Below are 15,931 nucleotides of genomic sequence, written 5' to 3'. Positions count from 1 at the left end.
GATCTTTAGGGATTTCAGTTGTGCGTTTTGCCTATTAAAAGGCTCCAAAAGGTTATGATTAAATATGACTTTCGGCCACAGTAGTATTGTTATCTTTTCTGTCTCTTATCACAATGAAAAATATTAAACAAGAAATAAAGAACTCAAGAAGCATTTTTGAAAACGAACAATGCATTACGAGTGATTAAAAAGAAAATCTCTAACCAAGTCCAAATTCAACGAGTCGAAGAACAACTCTTTAGATTCACGGTTCTTGATGTTTCAAATGCTTGGATTGAGAAGCACTTGATGAATCAAATTCTCAAGATTTGAGTTAGAATCTATCACAGCCATTTCTGCCAGTTTTTTCCAGTCCATGGCTTACTTCTTCATTTCCTTGCCCTTCTCCCCAGCCATTAACTCGCTAACAAGGCTTTCAATTTCATCCCTCTTGACATTATTGTCTATCTCCATTCCAATACCCTATTTAGTGCAGCAAAACCAGCAATTAGTTTGTTGATCAGCAAAAAATGGCCAGCAGATCAAGGCACCCCATAACTAATACTTTCGATTGTGGAATTCCACCCACTATGAGTTAAGAATCCTCCAACAGAAGGATGGCTGAGAACTTTCTCGAGGGCACCAGCCTGCAAACATGCTTCTTTCTTTGGTTTCTTCAAGAAACTCACTTGGCAGAATAGCAGAACTGCCTGAGACAAGATCTGGCCTTAAAATCCACAAAAAGTTTCGTTTGCTATTAGCAAGTCCCCAAGCAAATTCTACTAGTTGCTCAGGTGTCATAGCAGCAATGCTTCCAAAGTTGACATAAACCACAGAGTTTGGATCTTTCGAACAAGCCATTCAAGACATTCTGGCTCTTCCTTCCAGAGATTTGATTGAATATCTGGTAAAGACTTATCATGCACTTGATTATCAAGGAAGTGTAGTGGTCCAATGGTGTAAATTGGTGGAAGATAAGATGAAAGTGCATCTAATACACCATGTTCGAGTTGTTGATAGGTGTTTATAATGATGGCAGAAGCCTTTCTAGCTCTCTGAGTTTCTTGCAGGACGAATTTCACCATAAAATCATCGGGATTCGTGGTTCGTAAGAAGCTTGGAAGATCCTTCAAGCGTATACCCTCTAATTCTGGAATCCAGTCTAGAACAGTATCTAGATATCCATTTGTCAAATAACTGGCATCTGCAAGGCATAAGATGTACGATACCATGCATCATCAGAATCATTCAAGGGCATGGGGGCAGTGCAAAATTTGATGCTTTTTACATAGAAATATTCTTGAAAAACAAATATTTTCCAACTTAGTTAAAAGAAAAAAGAAATCTTACACTTTCTAATTCATTAAATTAAAATTTGACTACAAAGTCAATGTTATGCGTGGGTACAAATGGGATAAAACCACTGGTGCAAGCTACAATGCAGTGGGTACAAATGGGAGAAAGTATCTTTTGCCTGGCCTTGTTGACCCTAACACTTTAGAGTGCTCCACTATTGTGTGAAAAAAACACATTGCACATTTTACTTTTTTTGTTCATGTAAATATTAATATTAAGTAATTTTCATATTCAATTTTCAAAAGCTGCTGCTTCCTTTACTTTTTTTTTTTCCTTTTTCCTAACATTTTCCTTACGAAGGTCAAGTTTAATCTTCCATAAGAGAGAAAAGTAGATGTACAATCCCAATGTGACCAATTTTTGATGCCTTCATTTAGATTTCATATTTCTTTTGGTTTGTTTATTTAAGTGATCTTAATTACAAGCTGGAACTCAAGATGCAAGGGCTCTAAGTTGAGCTAGCCATTGGTTCATATTTTCCAATTACTTTTTTATCTTACATATATCAAATCATTACAATATATTTTTTTATAAAAAATTCAAAACATAGTAATCCAAATGCAACTGATTTCATATTTCTTTTAGTTTGTTTAATTGAGTGAGTTAAATTACAACTTAGAACTCAAGATGCACGGGCTCTAAGTTGAGCAGGCTCAAAATAGGGTGGAGTGGCTTGGATTTGGCCATGTTCAGATTGAAGTTTTAAAGAATTTTTTTTATATTTTTATTTTCATATTTCCTAATCACCTTTTTACCTTGTATACATTAAATCATTACAGTATATTTTTTTACAAAAATTCTATAAAATGTCAATCCAAATGCAACCTAATGTATCATGCGTCCTATGTCCCGGCCTAAAGGTGCAAACCTTTGAGCTTAGATGAATATCGCGCGCGTGAAGTTTATGACAATGCTCGTAACATGCCCTAATCTACTCAAGGTAAAGGTTTTTGTAGGACGCACACATATAATCCTGGGTAACATCCTACAGTGTCCTTTAGTGTCACGGTGGTTAGTAGTTTCGGTTTGGATGATGCATTTTAGAATGGGCAAACTCTTATTTCAATTTCAAGGTAAAGGCGTGAAGTTTCTGACAACGTTCGTAACTTCCCTTATTGTACTCAAGGTAACTTTTTTTTTTTTTAAAGGTGAAGGGTTGTTTTGATAGGGCTGTCAATAGGATCGGATTGGAGTTAGTTGGGCCTACTCAACCTGAAAAAAAATTGATGAATCTAATCCTTCATTGAGTTAGCTTGAATTTAACTTAAATATGAAGCTCGAATTAAATGCAAGTCGAAATTGAACTTTATTAGCCTCAAACCTCATACATGCTTGGCTCGTTAATCTATACCTATATGTATAATTATCTATATAATAGGTGTATATAATTATATCCAAATAAATATATAATTACTAAATCTTGCCTTTGTATGTCGTCTAAATCACCTCTAATATTAGGCATGTTATTAATGATGTTATAACTATGTCGTCTTTCTATTCTAAAGTTGTATTAGATAAAGTTGGCAGGGACCAAGTCCTTCTTGCCCATGAGTTAGCGGTGCAAGCTCACTATTATGTTATTGCTACCTGTCATTTATATTAATTTCAAGTTTGTGTTTTTTTTAAAAGTTTTAATGTTGTGGTCATATGAATATTAAATTAATTTTAAAACTTAATAGTTCTAATAATTATATTGGGTTAAACCCAAGTTAGGCTCACAGCAGAATATTTTGTGAGTCAAGTATGAGTTTTACGTTTATCAACCCAAAACTCATAACTCAAGATCCGAAAGTGATACTAACTATATGGGTTGAATTTGGACTTATTAAAGTCGGACTCAAATGGCTTGATTGATAGGCCTAGTTTTTTGGAATCAGATTGACAAGTCTAGTTTTTTAGGATGCAATAAATAGAAGATCATCTGCATATCGGCTTATGTTCCACGTTTATTTAAGTCAAAGCGCACACTTCCTTATACTATATAAGAATGAGTTGTAGTCAAAAAGAGGTTTTGAATTTCAACCGATAGGAGCATTTTTGAAATGTGGAATGATGTAGAGTTTATTTTTAGCTTTGGGTACAGGTGATGGTAGCATGTGTTTTGGTATATGTACAGAAATCTCCTCATGTTTGTACATTTAAAGCGTAAATTTATGGAGACATTAGGATATTTTTGGAATGTGAGATTGTTTATAATCGTTTTTGTATCGAGTATATATATTGGTGTAATTACTTAAATGGTGTTACAGACACATTTACTTGAAGTGTAGTATTTATTGTGCAATTGAAATGAGGACACATTACTGTAATCTTATCACTTGAGGATATTCAATTGCCTGAAACATATTCAATTGTTTTTGCCATTTACATCTCAATTAAACTGAAGGAAACGTGGGTATGTTAATGAATTAATGCCTCAGTATCGGTTTTTCGGTGGTTTAGCTTGAGGTGAGTTTTGTTCCTTAATTTTATTGTTTATGTGGGTGAGTTTGGTGGTGTGTAGCGTCGGTGACTGCTTTCATCTCAAAATTTGAAAATCTAATTACGTAATTTAACTGTAATATTATGATTTTTTCACAAATTTGGTTGGTCTGTATAATTTGAATGGTGCGGTTATGATGTAATAGGTTTGGAGCAACTGCGAGAAAAAGTTTTCTAAGGGGTATCTAGAACAAGGTAATCCAAAAAAGTACTTTAATTAATTACTTCAATTATGGTGTGTTTTCTGCTGCATGTAGTAAGTGATTCATATATGAAATTCATTTTGATAGTAATTTGATATTGAAACATTGTGAATTGGTAAGTTACATGGTATACTGCTGATTTGAGTTTGAATTATTTAGTCACTAATGAATTAATAAATAAACCCCTACTAAGCCATTCATATTGGTAGTATTTTACATATACCTTCTAATTAAGCAAAGGTAATAGAGGCAGTGATGAATTTGTAAAAACTCCTTCAAGCAATCAAGCAAACAACTTCAATGAGTGCTCTCTTATATTATAGAATAATGAATGATTTCTTATACAAATAAACAAAACTAAAATTGCTGCAAAAAGCTAAAAAGATGAACCAAAATGATGGGAAACAAAACCTCACACTATACAAGATGAGTGTGTCTTTGAATTTTAACCCCAAAAACAGACACATAACTAATGAAATTACTTCTAATTCATGAAATGTAAATTGAATAATAATCTGAAGAGGGGGAAACTTAAATAGCTTTTTTACAGATGCTATAGTCCTTCTTGATCAACAGGTTGATTAACATTTTAGCCTCAAGAGCAGACATATAGCTAATGAAATTACCCATAATCTGTGAAATGTAAGTTGAATAATAATTTAAAGAAAGGGAGACTTAAATGGCCTTTGCAGACAATCTATTATTGAAACATATGCTATGAAGTATTATCGTTTAGTATGATATCCCACTCTTATCTTCATTCATTTACTTTCCTATGAATTTAAATACTTTCGAAACTCCACGAAATAACAACACAACCACCAACAAACAACTATTTAAAAAACATTTTTAATCACAGGTACCAAATACCCGTGCAATGTGTGGGCACTTCCTCCCTAATGCTTTCAAATAATATCATCTGTTAATAGGAGCCCAAAAGTGTTAATTAGTGCACCAAAATAGGACGAATTACATATATTAACAGAATTTACTTTCTATACATTGATAATATAATGATTTTTTTTATACAAACAACCATAAATGTATGTTACATGTATGATTTGAATTTCAAATTTGAATTTATTTTATATAATGTGATCTAACCTGTTAGTATAAAAAAATTATCTACTAATAATGTATAAAAAAATTTACCCATGTTAATATTAATATTAATAAGGAGCACTTCTCAAAAGAATTCTTTGTTTCGACGGACTTTTCTAGCAACTGCATAGGGTCACTTGTTAGACAAATTCAAATTTCATATGTTCCAACATCCGATGAAGGAGAAATTCTTATGTAAAATTGCACAACTTAAATCAACTTAAGTTGCAAATCAAATTAAATTGTAGTACAACATTTTATCAACTTAAATCATAATCGTTCTTTCTGTAAACTCGTACGTGTCCTCTAGTTTCATGCCATTCCGTAGTTTCGTTTAGGATTTGTTTTATCTTTAAATACATTTAGCGGTCAAAGTAAATTCTTAAACACATTTCAAATTACGTTTGCACCTTCGAACTCGGGTCCATGCGATGGGGCCATTTTCTCTAAGAAGTCATAAATCGAACTTTTTGTTAGTAACTGGAGCTCAAGTCATGTATGTAAAATTGTCCAAGCTACGTTTATGAATGCCAAAGTACATTAATCAATCAGTTACACATATTGAAATATTGCAGCAAACAACGGATCAGCAATTGAAAAAAATTAAACATGAAATAACTCGAGAAACATTTTTCAAAACAAACCATGCATGTATGAGTAATTAAAAAGAAAATCTCTAAACAAATCTCAAATTCAATGAGCCCAACATCTCTATAAATTCACGGTTCTTGATGTATCAAATACTTGGATTGAGAAGCACTTGATGAATCAAATTCTCAAGATTCAAGTTAGAATCTGTCACGGCCGTTTCTGCCAATTTTTTCCAGTCCATGGCCTTTTTCTTCATTTCCTTACCTTTCTCTCCAGCCATTAACTCGCTAACAAGGCCTTCAACCTCATCCCTCTTGACATTATTGTCTATCTCCATTCCAATACCCCATTTAGTGCAGCAAAACCAGCAATTAGTTTGTTGGTCAGCAAAAAATGGCCAGCAGATCATAGGCACCCCATAACTAATACTTTCGATTGTGGAATTCCACCCACTATGAGTTAAGAATCCTCCAACAGCAGGATGGCTGAGAACTTTCTCTTGAGGGCACCAGCCTGCAAACATGCTTCTTTCTTTGGTTTCTTCAAGAAACTCACTTGGCAGAATAGCAGAATTGCCTGAGACAAGATCTGGCCTTAAAATCCACAAAAAGTTTTGTTTGCTATTAGCAAGTCCCCAAGCAAATTCGACTAGTTGCTCAGGTGTCATAACAGCAATGCTTCCAAAGTTGACATAAACCACAGAGTTTGGATCTTTCGAATCAAGCCATTCAAGACATTCTGGCTCTTCCTTCCAGAGATTTGATTGAATATCTGTTAAAGACTTATCATGCACATGATTATCAAGGAAATGTAGTGGTCCAATGGTGTAAATTGGCGGAAGATAAGATGAAAGTGCATCTAATACACCATGTTCGAGTTGTTGATAGGTGTTTATAATGATGGCAGAAGCCTTTCTAGCTCTCTGAGTTTCTTGCAGGACGAATTTCACCATAAAATCATCGGGATTCGTGGTTCGTAAGAAGCTTGGAAGATCCTTCAAGCGTATACCCTCTAATTCTGGAATCCAGTCTAGAACAGTATCTAGATATCCATTTGTCAAATAACTGGCATCTGCAAGGCATAAGATGTACGACACCAAGTATCATCAGAATCATTCAAAGGGCATGGGGGCAGTGCAAAATTTGATGCTTTTTACAAAGTCATATTCTTGAAAAACAAATATTTTCCAACTTAGTTAAAAGAAAAAAAAAATCTTACACTTTCTGATTCATTAAATTAAATTTTGACTACAAAGTCAATGTTATGCGTCCGCCAATGACTATATGAAGTAAACCACAAAAAAAAAATGGTGAGAATAGTACTGACAGTGCTTGAAGAAGCAATATTATTTTATGGTGACACTGACAAAAATGGTCCGCAAAAAAATGGTGACACTGACAAAAAATTATTTTATTAAGAATTAGTACCTTTGAGTGGTATGATACCCTTTTCCATAAGCTTGGCATACTGGAAGTACCCCAAGTAGGAACATGCACTGGCGGTCCAAAAAAGAACTTCAGGGATGCTTAGTTCTTCAGCAGCTGCAAGAGTGAAGGCCGTTACCGCATCAGAAACTATGCAAGAAACTGGGGGTACTTTCGAGGAAGATGTATCGTTGAGTTCAGCAAGTAGCTCCCTGAAGGGACCTAAGCAAGTTCTATCCATAGATTCACAAAGGGTTGGAACATCTTGGGTAGCATCGACATCTGAAGGCGGAAGTCCATCAGGAATGGCTTTAAATTGGAAATCAGGCAATCCGTTGAGGGCATCAGGACCTCTGGATTTAAGCAAGCGCCTGTGGTTGAATTCAGTGTTGACAAAGGTGATGTGGAAACCATTGTGATGGAGGAGCTTGGCTAGGTTCAGCATGGGGCCTATGTGGCCTTGGGCTGCAGCTGGTACGCAGACTGCATGAGGCTTCTTCTCCAATGGAGCAATGGAACCCATTCAGTTCTTCTTGCAGGGGAATTTGAACAGATTAAATGGAAATTGTCAATGGGATCTATGAGGCTTTGGGATTGGAACGATTGCAAAGTTGATGAAAAGGTAGCTTCATTTATATAGACGGAGTCGATCAGTGGCAAAGTACTGCTGCAGTAATATTTTTCGGGCTGGGTCTACGGTCTACCGGGGAATAGTCTTCCGCAGTGGCTTTCAAAATAATGAGGCTGTCAATCTCATAAAGTGAAAAGTTAACATCTGTTAATAGTCATTAGTCTATGCCAGGAACACTTCTTTCTTCGTCCAAGGATTAAAATAATTGCTTGGAGTTCTTCATTTTTTTCATCTACGTACTCAAGAAACGTCTGAGTAAGTTGGAACAAAACAAAATGGTGAATACAATATATATAATAAAGAAAAAAATGACACTTGTGATCTACGTGCTTGCGTATTTATCACCAACACTAGACATTTTTGGCATTTGAAAACGCCACGCTTCTGATTTTCTTGAATCAAACCCATTCCTTAGAGTTTAGCCAGGATGACCTTTTCTAATCCCCTACCAATTGATTTGGTCAACTATAGTTTTTATTTTTATTTTTTAAATCCATTTGATTTTCCATCATGTCTATTCATTTTTCTCTTCTTGGATTAGTCCGTGGCAATTTGAGGTTTAGATACATGCACTCCTTTATTTTTTGTATGTACAACTTGTGAGGGGAATGACGTGAACCCTTCACGATTACTCATAGGCCATAGCTGATAATTTGGTAGGACCGCGGGGCGACCATCCGCTGTTGATTTGCCCACGTCGGCGAGTTAATTGGTAGATAGACGAAGACATCTGGGTCACTCTTTATTCTGGGCAACGGCGAAGACACAATTTTAGTATCTTAAAGGGTGAGGATTAAACTATTTCAACTTTTGGTTTCGCCGGCTTAGGCAAATAGTTAAATCCAACAGTCACCTTAGAAATCCTAACAAAAGAAGAGATCAGAAAGAAAGCATGCCAAATCCACCAATATGCAACAAGTGGTCTACGTAAATTTCTCATCAATTGCTTAATTACGAGAAAAGTACTCCAATTCTTGTAGTTTTGCATAGTTGTTGCAAGTGAAATTCATTTTTTTTTTTGGCGGGATTACTAAGAAAGTGATTAATTCCAACTTCAAAGAGGTTACTTATGTTAACAATAGTATACGACTTGAGGAAGGAATATGCAATTTATGAAAATACAGGGTTCCAGATTTAGTATGTAAGATGCATTTGATAATAAAAAATCGCACATCTGAATAAATGACACCGAATTTCTTAAGCAAACTTGCTCCAAAAGTGAGAAGTTATCTGCTTCCCATTTAATGTGATTTACAATCAAATATATCATATTAATATTTAATAATTTAGTAATATAATATATTCAAATTTTAAATTTTAGTTTGCAAATTTTAGTTTTATCAAACGCGCTCTTAATCGAATTATTGTGCCATTCAAAGCACAAGAAACCACCAAGAAGATTTTCATCGAATTAACTCTTTCTAAATGTTCGTACTACCTTCTGCTTCTCTATATGTTCAAAACATGTGGTTTGAATTATTTAATTAAATTAAATTAGACAAATTTTCAATTCAATAACTCCATGATTCTTATGTTTGCCCCTTTTTTTATTTTTTGTTTCAATTTTTTAAGGTTGAGCCTTATTCTATTACAGCATAAGCATAAAAAAAGTTTACAAAGAGAAATATCTAACCAACTTAGCTAACTTAATTGGCCATTAGAGTCCCCTACTATAGGACCATTATTTAAAAAGAAAAAAAGAAATATCTCAAAGCAGTGAAAAAAGGAGGAATATCTCAATACAATGCACAAGCCTGTTCGAGCAACTCAAAGCTGCAATCAGAACTCAACACTCAAAAGAGGAAAAAAAACGGCTAAATAATACACAGACCAAAAAAACCTACACCGAGGAAAAAGCCGATTAAAATCCCATGCAGTACGATATCAAACCAATTAGCCTTCGTTCTGCTAATTCCTCTCCTCAAAGCAATAGAAGATTTAAAATGAATTTGCACATTTTTAACTCCAAGTAAACTGACATAGGCCGTCGTTTCACAAAAATTTACCTTGTAAAGAATTGGAGTTCGATTCAATTACATTTTCAACCAAACTACCAACAAAAAAATAAATGCAAAAAGGACCGAAGAAACATTACAGCGATGCGCGCACTACAAGGCCAACAATATCTGTACCCAAGTCTCAAATTCAATAAGCTAAGCATGAGAATAATTTGGATACATTCACTTTAACGTGTCTAGTGTCTTGGATTGAGAAGCACTTGATTGATCACATTCTCAAGATTGAAGTAAACCTTTTGCGTAGCTGCTTCCACCAATCTTTTCCACTTAAAGGCCTTTCTCTTCATCTTCTTGCCTTTTTCTCCTACCATTAACTCTGTAACAAGCCTTTCAATATCATCCCTCTTAACATTATTGTCTATCTCCAATCCAATGCCCCATTTTGTGCAGCAAAATCAGCAATAAGTTTGTTGGTCAGCGAAAAATGGCCAACAGATCATAGGCAGCCCATAGCTAATGTTTTCAATCGTGGAATTCCATCCTGTAATACCCCAAATTTTAGGATACTATTTTTGTTTAGTCTCAAAGAAAGGATTACGGTTTCTTTATTTTATTTTGTCGTAAAACATTGTTTTATTTTAAAAAAAGACTAGAAACCTTACTTGTACTTTAAAACCCTAGTTTACTTGTGACTAGCAGGTTATGTTTAAATCCCTCATATTTGACTCAAAACCCTAATTTTATTCTATGGAATTGTAAAATTCATCACACTTTTCTTAAAATGCCCTTTTATTTGGAAATTATTCTTTTACTATGGCCCTACTACTCAATCATTCCTCAATAAGTGCAAATGAACCTAGAAAGTAGGGTTTCACTCTTCGTTTTCAAGATTGGAGCAAATTAGGGTTTTCGCGATTTTTTCGCCGGATGATTTTTCGGTACGGAGCAAGGATCAAATTTGGTGATTAAAAGTGACTTTCAGGTGAGAAATAGTATGTGATTAGATGCAATAATAAAAAGTTAGTGAATAGGAAGAAAAAAACCCTAGTACGGGTGATTTAAGGAAAATCGGCTCGAACCGACGGGTACCGTTTGTTACCGGGTAAACACACCATTTGACCTATACTTTATTACCTTAATCTTCTCATTTTATTTTAGCTAATTAACCCTCAAAATATCTCATACATCAGCCACAATATTTGACCAAGAGAAATGAGAGAAAATGCTAGAAAGAAAACAAGTGTCAAGGCATCTATGGAAGTTGGACTTTGACCAACTTGTCTTAACCTTCACAAAACAGAAATTTGACCAAAATTTCCTCATTTCTTCCCGTTTTCTTAGTCTTGGCCGAAATTCTTGAGAGGAAAAATAAGAGAGGAAAAACTTCATGTTGCACCTCAATTTCAAGCCTCAATCTTGAGTTTCAACCGATAATCTTGCAAATTCCTCCACAAAAGTTGATCTCCAAGGAAGCTTAAGGGTTTTGGTGGAGTGATTTTGGGAAGAGGAAGGTCTTGGCAGCTTCTTGATATAGGGATTAAGGTGAATTTGGTAAGAAACTTCCCTCTACTTCTTATATGTGTGAACTAGAATCTTAAAGTTATAGTTTTGATGGATTTATGGGGAAAATTTCATGGGTTAAATGGTATGTTGGGATGTTTAACTAGGGTTTATATTTTCAGCCTTGATTATGGTTATCTACCTCTTAATTGATGTTATTGAGCTAGTAATTGGTGGGTTTGATGATAGAGCACTTGTTAGATACGAATTTATAGAGTAAAGGTGCAAATTTCAGAATTTGGAAACCAAGCTACCCTGTTCTGTCCGGTTTTAGTGCTCCATGTTAGAGGCCGAATTGGCCTTGGCTTAAAACATGAAAGTTTCAGGGAATGACATTTTAGAGGTGCCTGCAAAATTTCAGGTCAATCGGAGTAGTGTAGAATGAGAAAAGTCGAAATTACTATTGCTGTTCTGGTTTTACTCGAAATTGAGAAGTGCGTCGGTAATGGGTTATTTTGATTGAGAATGCTTCCGAATTGGTTGTTGAGGTCTTCTGATGAAATGTATCCCTGTTTCTTAGCTTTTATCTGGTTTTGGAATTTCTAGATTTGGACTTATGTAGGCTGTTTTATGATGTTTACCCCAGAATGCGATTTGTGAATCTGTTTTTCCGGTTCTGGTGTAGTTTCTTGCATTTTTGACCTGGTTACACTCGAAACTGGACTGAGTGGCCTTCTTCAATATTGTATCCTCTTATGTCTTGAATATATCTGCAAAATTTCCGGTCAAACGGATCTGTGTAGCTCGAGTTATAATCAAAACACTCGCACCTGTTTTGTACCCTGAAATTGTGTACGTTTTGAATTTCAGCTTCTGACCGTGCATTTTTCCGTTTTGATCCCGTACGATCTGGGTGTCAACTCCTTCATAAGAAATGTAGATCTTGGTTTTGGCTTCGAAATGGTATAAAGTGCGTCGAAATCCGAGTTCCGTAGCTTCCTTTATGACCAAAACAAGATCGATCGTCAGAACTACCTTGAATCTGGACAGTTCTGATGGGTACTTTGGCACTCAATTTTCGTTCTGTTCTGAGTGGATTCAGGTCTTGGCCAAAACATCAAAGTTTTAGCCTTATGTCTCAGCTTTTTAATGCCTTTGAAATTTCCTGATTTAGATTTGTGAGCTGGGAGTTATGGTCCAGCAAACATACCCTGTTCGTTACTCAAGAGTGCGAATTTCTGAAACGATTTTCCATACTTTCGACCTATTTCTGTTCAGATCCGGATTTAGGTGTCTTCATGAAAATTGTAGCCCTTCCTCTTAGCTTCGTAACGGTACCTCATGTACCTTGATCCGACATTCCTAGCCTAACTTTTGATCAAAACGGTTTGAGAAGGCAGATTTAGCCATTTCCGTTTGCCGTTCCGCGCGGGTGCGTGCGCCCGTTTTGCCGTTTCCGCACTTGCATGTGCCGATTTTGCCATTTTGCTTGTTTTAAGTATGTTAGTAGCCGTTTGTGATATATTGTGACACAATCTTCAATTTCAGACGGTGGTGAGTTAGGTGGTGCCGGTGGGGCCTACTAGCTATTTCTCGCGGCAAGAATTTCGTACTTTTGCTCTTTTGTTCGTTGTGTAAGTATTCAGGCCGCTCTTGTGTGTTAGTTGCTTATGTGTTTCGATATGTATGAAGAGGGTACCTAGGCGAGGGTGTACTTTATCGCACTCGACCTAAACCCTAACTTGCGCACATATTTGTACATGGCTTGTGTATATGAGCAATTTTGGAACTAAAACCCTTGAGCTTGTGGCTCAGGGTGACTTTTGAATAATTTTGTGAATTTTGTGAGTTTGGGGTTGATCTTCCGACCTAGATGGACTATTCGAGCCGGTCAGGGCTTGGTCGAAGCCAGTCCAACTTAGTCTGGGGTCACCAAGTTTGTGAATCCGGTTCACCGAGAATGTGGACCAAGTTTGTGACCCGAGCTTGTGACTCAAGCTCAAGTTTGTGATTTCGTTCGCTCGAGCAAGTTTGTGAGGTGACTGGCCAGAGAGGGTGATAAGGTGTACGGTGGGAGAACAAGTGGAGTTCTACGGACCATTATTTGTGGTCGACGGAGTGTCGGCAGGAGATCATATATGGCACATGAATTGGCTTTGGAGCCACCTGTATCCTTATTATGTGATGTTATTTTTCTGCTTTTGCTTTACTCTTAATGTGTAATTGTTAATATGTGAGATTTATGCTTTTGCCCCTGTTTACTTACTAAGCATATAGTTTACCCCTTTCCTTTTGTTTTCTTTAGCAGGGGCCGACGCGGGGACTTTTGACACATACCCTAGTATAGTTAGGTTTGTTTATAATAGTAGAACAGCTAGGATGTTTGTTTTTGTTTTGGTGATTTGTATAAGGACCCTCCATAGGGCTCGTGGCGAAGGAAGGCTTGTGATTTTATTGTTGTGGAAATTCCTCTTGTATAATAGTGGGGATCATGGATCCGAGTGGCGCAGTGGAAGCGTAGACGCTTCGCTTTTGATATGTAATTCTTGGAGATTTATATTGTAATATTTGAGGTTTATTCTTGTAATTCATTTGAGGATTGTAGTGAACGACTGAGTCCCGGCGAGAGTTGGGCAGGCGACCCGCCGAACCCTGGGGTACGCCCTAGGGGGAGGTGGGGCCGTCACAGTTGGTATCAGAGCTTAGGTTTCAGATCTTTGTAGTGTATCCTAGGCTAATGTTTAGGATGCCGGACTGTGGGATTTGATTTGATTTGAAAGTTAAGCAATTGAGGGATAAAACCTATTGCTGCTTCGCGTGGTCTCTGCGCAGAGTGAGCCTGGATGAAGTAGCGAATAAGTATGAAGGACTAAGTGTTCATTCGAGCATAAGTTATGGATCATAAATGTTATAGGCCTTAAAATCTTTCTCATGGTATCTGAGGACCATAGATAGGTACGTTAGGTAGGAATTTCGATTGTAGATAGTTTACTCTTAGGACTGCAGCTCGAGATGTGAATTACCTTATTTCGGATTCTTGTGCATGAGTACTCCGGAGTTGAGTACTTGAGACTAGCATTTTGGGAACATGAACAGGCTTTGTCTGGCTAGAGTGAGTACAAGATATCAACGGGCACCTTGGGAAGTGGAGTAAGAAACCGGACGAGGGTGATTTTCACTGAGCGTGGGACGATAAGTCGTGTTTTTTTCATTTTGCCCTTGCATTGTCCCTACATGTCATTTATTTGTGGTTTGTGAATACGTACACATATAGTACTTGCTGCACTTGACTTTGTCTAACTTGAAATGTCTCTTGGTGTATATGGTGCATTATATTGTGAACATTTTGATGACTTGTATATATATGTACACCTTTTGATCTTTTGATTATTTCGGGTATTCTAACCCTTAACTCGTTGATTGCAATTTCGAGAACGAAATTCTTTGAAGAATGGGAGATTGTGATACCCCAAATTTTAGGATACTATTTTTGTTTAGTCTCAAAGAAAGGATTACGGTTTCTTTATTTTATTTTGTCGTAAAACATTGTTTTATTTTAAAAAAAGACTAGAAACCTTACTTGTACTTTAAAACCCTAGTTTACTTGTGACTAGCATGTTATGTTTAAATCCCTCATATTTGACTCAAAACCCTAATTTTATTCTATGAAATTGTAAAATTCATCACACTTTTCTTAAAATGCCCTTTTATTTGGAAATTATTCTTTTACTATGGCCCTACTACTCAATCATTCCTCAATAAGTGCAAATGAATCTAGAAAGTAGGGTTTCACTATTCGTTTTCAAGATTGGAGCAAATTAGGGTTTTCGCGATTTTTTCGCCGGATGATTTTTCGGTACGGAGCAAGGATCAAATTTGGTGATTAAAAGTGACTTTCAGGTGAGAAATAATATGTGATTAGATGCAATAATAAAAAGTTAGTGAATAGGAAGAAAAAAACCCTAGTACGGGTGATTTAAGGAAAATCGGCTCGAACCGACGGGTACCGTTTGTTACCGGGTAAACACACCATTTGACCTATACTTTATTACCTTAATCTTCTCATTTTATTTTAGCTAATTAACCCTCAAAATATCTCATACATCAGCCACAATATTTGACCAAGAGAAATGAGAGAAAATGCTAGAAAGAAAACAAGTGTCAAGGCATCTATGGAAGTTGGACTTTGACCAACTTGTCTTAACCTTCATAAAACAGAAATTTGACCAAAATTTCCTCATTTCTTCCCATTTTCTTAGTCTTGGCCGAAATTCTTGAGAGGAAAAATAAGAGAGGAAAAACTTCACGTTGCACCTCAATTTCAAGCCTCAATCTTGAGTTTCAACCTATAATCTTGCAAATTCCTCCACAAAAGTTGATCTCCAAGGAAGTTTAAGGGTTTTGGTGGAGTGATTTTGGGAAGAGGAAGGTCTTGGCAGCTTCTTGATATAGGGATTAAGGTGAATTTGGTAAGAAACTTCCCTCTACTTCTTATATGTGTGAACTAGAAGCTTAAAGTTATAGTTTTGATGGATTTATGGGGAAAATTTCATGGGTTAAATGGTATGTTGGGATGTTTAACTAGGGTTTATATTTTCAGCCTTGATTATGGTTATCTACCTCTTAATTGATGTTATTGAGCTAGTAATTGGTGGGTTTGATGATAGAGCACTTGTTAGATATGAATTTATAGAGTAAAGGTGCAAA

At 36.1% G+C, this 15,931-nt stretch overlaps 1 protein-coding gene and 1 pseudogene across 1 annotated transcript; both read right to left on the bottom strand.

Moving 5' to 3' along the window:
• Positions 1–360: 360 nt before the first annotated feature.
• LOC113750281 lies at positions 361–1,211 on the bottom strand (annotated as a pseudogene).
• A 4,561-nt stretch (positions 1,212–5,772) lies between these two features.
• On the bottom strand, positions 5,773–7,844 carry LOC113750044 (7-deoxyloganetin glucosyltransferase-like). Its single transcript, XM_027293960.1, has 2 exons — positions 7,139–7,844; positions 5,773–6,782 (listed from the first exon to the last, which is right to left on the bottom strand). The coding sequence occupies exons 1-2, from the start codon at positions 7,656–7,658 to the stop codon at positions 5,857–5,859; spliced, it is 1,446 nt and encodes a 481-aa protein (XP_027149761.1). The 5' UTR covers positions 7,659–7,844; the 3' UTR covers positions 5,773–5,856.
• Positions 7,845–15,931: the final 8,087 nt, after the last annotated feature.

Source organism: Coffea eugenioides, chromosome 10 (genome assembly GCF_003713205.1).
Source record: "Coffea eugenioides isolate CCC68of chromosome 10, Ceug_1.0, whole genome shotgun sequence".
Taxonomy (NCBI): Eukaryota; Viridiplantae; Streptophyta; class Magnoliopsida; order Gentianales; family Rubiaceae; genus Coffea; species Coffea eugenioides.
This window is presented reverse-complemented; position numbering and strand designations above follow the sequence as displayed.

What these genes read in the sequence shown, in the direction of transcription:
- LOC113750044 (XM_027293960.1), bottom strand. Translation starts at nt 7,658, where the DNA reads ATGGGTTCCATTGCTCCATTGGAGAAGAAGCCTCATGCAGTCTGCGTA. An exon ending in GGGTATCATACCACTCAAAG is followed by an intron (nt 6,783 to 7,138) that starts GTACTAATTCTT and finishes TATGCCTTGCAG; the next exon opens with ATGCCAGTTATTTGACAAAT.